This window comes from Gossypium hirsutum, chromosome D03 (assembly GCF_007990345.1).
Source record: "Gossypium hirsutum isolate 1008001.06 chromosome D03, Gossypium_hirsutum_v2.1, whole genome shotgun sequence".
NCBI classification, from domain to species: domain Eukaryota; kingdom Viridiplantae; phylum Streptophyta; class Magnoliopsida; order Malvales; family Malvaceae; genus Gossypium; species Gossypium hirsutum.
This window is the reverse complement of record NC_053439.1, coordinates 31,440,956-31,447,270: the sequence shown is the minus strand read 5'-3', so window position 1 is coordinate 31,447,270 and position 6,315 is coordinate 31,440,956. Positions and strand designations below refer to the sequence as shown.

The window sequence follows — 6,315 nt, the reverse complement described above, 5'->3', positions numbered from 1 at the left end:
AATCTAATTGCATGCACTTGAATTGGATGGGACCAACGAAATCGAGCGCTAACCCCCATTTCTTATTGTATTAATCGATCAACCTCCTGTCGAAGATTTTTTGTATTAGATAATTTTGGAAAAAAAATTGACATATTTCACTTTATTATGAAAATAAATCCTACTACTTCTGTTCCTGGAGTTTCCACGCTTGAAAAAGAAAATCTGGGGCGTATTTCTCAAATCATCGGTCCAGTACTGGATGTAGCCTTTCCCCAGGCAAGATGCCTAATATTTACAACGCCCTAGTAGTTAAGGGTCGAGATACCGCCGGTCAACAAATTAATGTAACTTGTGAGGTACAGCAATTATTAGGAAATAATCGAGTTAGAGCTGTAGCTATGAGCGCTACAGATGGTCTAACGAGAAGAATGGAAGTGATTGACACGGGAGCTGCTCTAAGTGTTCCAGTCGGCGGAGCGACCCTAAGACGAATTTTTAACGTGCTTGGGGAGCCCGTTGATAATTTAGGTCCTGTAGATACTCGCACAACATCCCCTATTCATAAATCCGCATCCGCTTTCATCCAATTAGATACAAAATTATCTATTTTTGAAACAGGAATTAAAGTAGTCGATCTTTTAGCTCCTTATCATCGTGGAGGAAAAATCAGACTATTTGGGTGGGCTGGGGTAGGTAAAACAGTACTCATTATGGAATTGATCAACAACATTGCCAAAGCTCATGGGGGCGTATCCGTATTTGGCAGAGTAGGTGAACGAACTCGTGAAGGAAATGATCTTTACATGGAAATGAAAGAATCTGGAGTAATTAATGAACAAAATCTTGCGGAATCAAAAGTGGCTTTAGTCTACGGTCAGATGAATGAACCGCCAGGAGCTCGTATGAGAGTTGGATTGACTGCCCTAACTATGGCGGAATATTTCTGAGATGTTAATGAACAAGACGTACTTCTATTTATAGACAATATCTTTCGTTTTGCCCGGATCCGAAGTATCCGCCTTATTGGGTAGAATGCCTTCCGCTGTGGGTTATCAACCCACCCTTAGTACCGAAATGGGTACTTTACAAGAAAGAATTAATTCTACCAAGGAGGGATCCATAACTTCTATTCAAGCAGTTTATGTACCTACGGACGATTTGACCGACCCTGCCCCTGCCACAACATTTGCGCATTTAGATGCTACTACCGTACTATCAAGAGGATTAGCTGCCAAAGGTATTTATCCAGCGGTAGATCCTTTAGACTCAACGTCCACTATGCTCCAACCTCGAATCGTTGGTGAGGAACATTATGAAACTGCGCAAAGGGTTAAGCAAACCTTACAGCGTTACAAAGAACTTCAGGACATTATAGCTATCCTTGGGTTGGACGAATTGTCCGAAGAGGATCGCTTAACCGTAGCAAGAGCGCGAAAAATTGAGCGTTTCTTATCACAACCCTTTTTCGTAGCGGAAGTATTTACCGGTTCCCCGAGGAAATATGTTGGTCTAGCAGAAACAATTAGAGGATTTAAATTGATCCTTTTCGGAGAATTAGATGGTCTTCCTGAACAGGCTTTTATTTGGTAGGTAACATCGACGAAGCTACTGCGAAGGCTACGAACTTAGAAATGGAGAGCAAATTGAAGAAATGACCTTAAATCTTTGCGTACTTACCCCTAATCGAATTGTTTGGGATTCAGAAGTGAAAGAAATCATTTTATCTACTAATAGCGGACAAATTGGCATATTACCAAATCACGCGCCTATTGCCACAGCTGTAGATATAGGTATTTTGAGAATACGCCTTAACGACCAATGGTTAACGATGGCTCTGATGGGTGGTTTTGCTAGAATAGGCAACAATGAAATCACTATTTTAGTAAATGATGCGGAGAAGGGTAGTGACATTGATCCACAAGAAGCTCAGCAAGCTCTTGAAATAGCGGAAGCTAACTTGAGGAAAGCTGAAGGCAAGAGGCAAACAATTGAGGCAAATCTAGCTCTCAGACGGGCTAGGACACGAGTCGAGGCTATCAACGCGATTTCGTAACGAGTTGGTTAATCGAAAAAATTTTCGTAGAAACAGAACTTTCGTTTATACATCCCATTTTGATTCTGCCGATTAAATAGAATCAAATACAATCAAATACAATCAAAAGTGAAATCAGATTTTGATCTAACGAAAAATTTGAAAATTGAAAACGGAAATAGAATAGGATGAAAAAGATAGAAAATCAACAAAAGAAGGTGGGTAGAAAAACTTATTAGACACTGGGATCGATGGTATCTAATAAGTTCTACCTACTATTGGATTTGAACCAATGACTCCCGCCGTATGAAAGCAATACTCTAACCGCTGAGTTAAGTAGGTCATTTATTATCATAAGGAATCATAAAGAGAAAGAAAAGGGACCTATTACATCGATGGATTATAAATCCAACTTCTAAGCAATACCAATCAAACAGACCAACAGGGTATGATTATGATGTTGGATCATGAAATAGTCATCTTGACAAGAAATTATCTACATAATATGATAAAATATGTATCACAAACACAAGGGCTATAGCTAAATCTATTACTTTCTTCGTTATTTGTAACAGTTCTTTACTTGGAGGGTTGGGATATTTCCATTCCGTACGTATTCGTCCCTGAGCTATTTGAAATAAATAAAATAAATGGAATCATTGGAACGACAATTGGTATCTTTATTACATTAAGGGGATCCTATCAACTTGTTCCGACCTAGGATAATAAGCTCATGGGCTTGGTCTTACTTCACCGTCGAGAAACGAAAGAAGGCTTCATTAATAGGCTCACGCTTCGACTTTGATCGTTATGGGCTGGTACCAAGATCGAGTCCTAGACAGGCAGACCTAATTTTAACAGCTGGAACAGTAACAATGAAAATGGCGCCCTCTTTAGTGAGATTATATGAACAAATGCCTGAACCTAAATATGTTATTGCTATGGGCGCGTGTACAATTACAGGAGGGATGTTCAGTACTGATTCTTATAGTACTGTTCGGGGGGTCGATAAGCTAATTCCCGTAGATGTCTATTTGCCGGGCTGTCCCCCTAAACCCGAGGCAGTTATAGATGCTATAACAAAACTTCGTAAGAAAATATCTCGCGAAATCTATGAAGATCGAATTAGATCTCAACAGGGGGATCGGTGTTTTACTACCAATCACAAGTTTTGTCTTGTACGTAGTGTACTGGAAATTATAATCAAGGATTGCTCTATCAACCACCATCTACTTCAGAGATTCCTCCTGAAACATTTTTCAACTACAAGGGTTCACTATCTTCCCACGAATTAGTGAATTAGGTAGGATTTTTTTTTTACAGAAACAGACAATGAATTAATCTTCATAAATTCGATTTCATCATAAATGCGAAATATTTATCTTAGAAAAATGACAAATAAAAAAGAAAAGTGTGGGAGAGATAAAAAGATGCAGGGTCGTTTGTCTGTTTGGCTAGTCAAACACGGGCTAGTTCATAGATCTTTGGGCTTCGATTACCAAGGAATAGAGACTTTACAAATAAAGCCTGAGGATTGGCATTCCATTGCTGTTATTTTATATGTATATAGTTACAATTATCTACGTTCCCAATGTGCCTATGATGTAGCACCAGGCGGACTGTTAGCCAGTGTGTATCATCTTACGAGAATAGAGTATGGTGTAGATCAACCGGAAGAGGTATGTATAAAAGTATTTGCTCCAAGGAGTAACCCTAGAATTCCGTCTGTTTTCTGGGTTTGGAAAAGTTTGGATTTTCAAGAACGAGAATCTTATGACATGTTGGGAATCTCTTATGAAAATCATCCACGGCTGAAACGTATCTTAATGCCCGAAAGTTGGATAGGGTGGCCTTTACCTAAGGATTACATTGCCCCCAATTTTTATGAAATACAAGACGCTCATTGAATGATAAGAAACTAATTACAACTTCGAATATTCAAGGAATATTTGTACATTTTCTTCTAGCTCAAACAGAGGAATTAAGGTTTCATTCGTATTCTTATGGATAGGCTAATAAATAAAAAGAAATAAAAGACAATACATCATTGAGATTCTCGATTTTTGAAGAGACTTTTTTATTTATTTTATTTCGGACGAGCCGAGACAATAGGATGAACAACAAGGGTTCTATACCGTGAACTTTGTATCGCGCACATCACTTAGATGAACTCTAGAGAGTCGCATAGAAGGGAATGAGGAAATGGAATATGAAAGAGAATACAAAGAAATAAATGAAAGGGGATCGGCTTCTATTTGTACTGTAGCTGAGATGAGTCTTGGTTATTTCTATCCTTGAACTCCTCTAGACCCGTCTTTTTGTTGGGCCTTTCAACCAACTATTTTAATCTTTTAATTAAATATGTATGAAGTATTACCATTCTTTTTGAATGTGAGAAGCCGCAGTGTGAACAAATAAAAAAGAAGAGGAAAGATAAGCAAATTTTGTCTTTTACTACATTATAATAGACACATTAGAATAGACTCTTTGTTCATTTTAAAAAGAGAAAAAGTACAAAATAAAATAAATAAAGAGAGGGTTTACTCTCAGATACCTAGCTAGATAAGTATGTATTATGTCGATCCATATCAATTAATTTGTAGAGTAGATACTCATACAAATTAATCATATGCCAGGAACCAGATTTGAACTGGTGACACTAGGATTTTCAGTCCTCTGCTCTACCAACTGAGCTATCCCGACCATTACCGAGGCATTATCCTCATAATACTAGATGACTTGGGTCTATGTCAATTAAAAATGAAAACAAAAAAAAACAAAAAGTATTAAATTAAAAGTCTCGAACAGGAATTTCTTGGATCTTCAAAAGGAAGACTTTGTAAATTTCCATATGAGTAATCATATGTATTATGAATCATTCAATCAAATAGGTATTCCTTGCTCAAGAGATTTCTACGTATATCATATATATATCACAATATATCACACTATATCACAAGACTTGTGATAAGAGAACAAAATTCTGCTATGCTAGGATACGCTTGTAAAACGGCAAAGAATAGGATGAATGAGAAACATAAGGAACTTTGAACCACTAACAAAAAGGGTAGGATAAAATAAATAGACAGCAAACGGGCTTTTTGGGGTTGGGGATAGAGGGACTTGAACCCTCACGATTTTTAAAGTCGACGGATTTTCCTCTTACTATAAATTTCATTGTTGTCGGTATTGATATTGACATGTAGAACGGGACTCTATCTTTATTCTCGTCCGATTAATCAGTTTTTCAAAAGATTTATCAGACTATGGAGTGAATGATTTGATTAATGACTATTCTATTCGATTCTTTCTTCAACTTGGAATCGATTCACAACAATTCTTTTTATTTTTCATATTTTCATATAAATATAAATTGATTTGCATATAATAGAAATAAAAAAAATACGGGTTCGGTTCGTCTTTTTTGAGATAGTTTTTCATTAGTATACCTATAAAAAAATAGGTATATCTTGCATCCTTTCTAGAGTTTCGATATTCGATATAAGGATTCCTTTACCAACAGTCAACCCCATTTGTTAGAATAGCTTCCATTGAGTCTCTGCACCTATCCTTTCCTTTTTTTATTATTCTCGCTTGCTGAACCTTTGTTCATGTTTATTTTCGTAATCCGTGTCATGATTTTTGAGCTAATGGAATGTTTCATTTTTTTCGTAATAGAAAAAAATGGGTTGAAATATCTATTGATATTCTACAAGAAGTATTTTATTGAAGGCTTAAGTTATTACTCAACAAATCAAATTTGAAATTATGAACGGGCGAGATCAATTCAGAAGCACTTATTTTTTATTCTTCAGAATATAGCAGACAGAATTGCATTGGTATAATTTTGGACCTTCCAATCTATTTTTTCTCTATCTATTCTACAACCATGCGAAGATAAATAATACTGATTCGGTCCTAAAATTTATTTGTGACCCACGAGGAGCCGTATGAGGTGAAAATCTCATGTACGGTTTTGGACTAGCGATGTAAACAGTGATGTTATCATCGACTATAATTATCTAACAGTTCAAGTACAGTTGATATAGTTGAGGCGCAATCAAAATATGGTTTTTGGGGATGGAATTTGTGGCGTCAACCAATAGGGTTTATCGTTTTTCTAATTTCTTCTCTAGCAGAATGTGAGAGATTACCTTTTGATTTACCAGAAGCGGAGGAAGAATTAGTAGCAGGGTATCAAACCGAATATTCAGGTATCAAATTTGGTTTATTTTACGTTGCTTCCTATCTAAATCTATTACTTTCTTCATTATTTGTAACAGTTCTTTACTTGGGGGTTG

General features: G+C 36.6%; 2 protein-coding genes, 1 non-coding gene and 1 pseudogene across 3 annotated transcripts; 3 read left to right on the top strand and 1 right to left on the bottom strand.

Annotated features, from left to right (window-relative positions):
- LOC121215448 (ATP synthase subunit beta, chloroplastic-like) overlaps positions 1 to 2,013 on the top strand; it is a 2,273-nt pseudogene extending 260 nt beyond the window's left edge.
- Positions 1,811 to 3,309, top strand: LOC121215406 (NAD(P)H-quinone oxidoreductase subunit K, chloroplastic-like). Its single transcript, XM_041089879.1, has 2 exons — positions 1,811 to 1,955; positions 2,708 to 3,309. The coding sequence occupies exons 1-2, from the start codon at positions 1,811 to 1,813 to the stop codon at positions 3,307 to 3,309; spliced, it is 747 nt and encodes a 248-aa protein (XP_040945813.1).
- On the top strand, positions 2,794 to 4,093 carry LOC121215450 (NAD(P)H-quinone oxidoreductase subunit J, chloroplastic). The gene has a single exon (XM_041089953.1). It carries the CDS (start codon positions 3,382 to 3,384, stop codon positions 3,919 to 3,921), a length of 540 nt encoding a protein of 179 aa, XP_040945887.1. The 5' UTR covers positions 2,794 to 3,381; the 3' UTR covers positions 3,922 to 4,093.
- A 551-nt stretch (positions 4,094 to 4,644) lies between these two features.
- Positions 4,645 to 4,717, bottom strand: TRNAF-GAA (transfer RNA phenylalanine (anticodon GAA)). The gene has a single exon. It is a non-coding gene; the product is annotated as a tRNA-Phe (tRNA).
- Positions 4,718 to 6,315: the final 1,598 nt, after the last annotated feature.

What these genes read in the sequence shown, in the direction of transcription:
- LOC121215406 (XM_041089879.1), top strand. Translation starts at nt 1,811, where the DNA reads ATGGCTCTGATGGGTGGTTTTGCTAGAATAGGCAACAATGAAATCACT. An exon ending in TAACTTGAGGAAAGCTGAAG is followed by an intron (nt 1,956 to 2,707) that starts GCAAGAGGCAAA and finishes TATTACATTAAG; the next exon opens with GGGATCCTATCAACTTGTTC.
- LOC121215450 (XM_041089953.1), top strand. Translation starts at nt 3,382, where the DNA reads ATGCGAAATATTTATCTTAGAAAAATGACAAATAAAAAAGAAAAGTGT.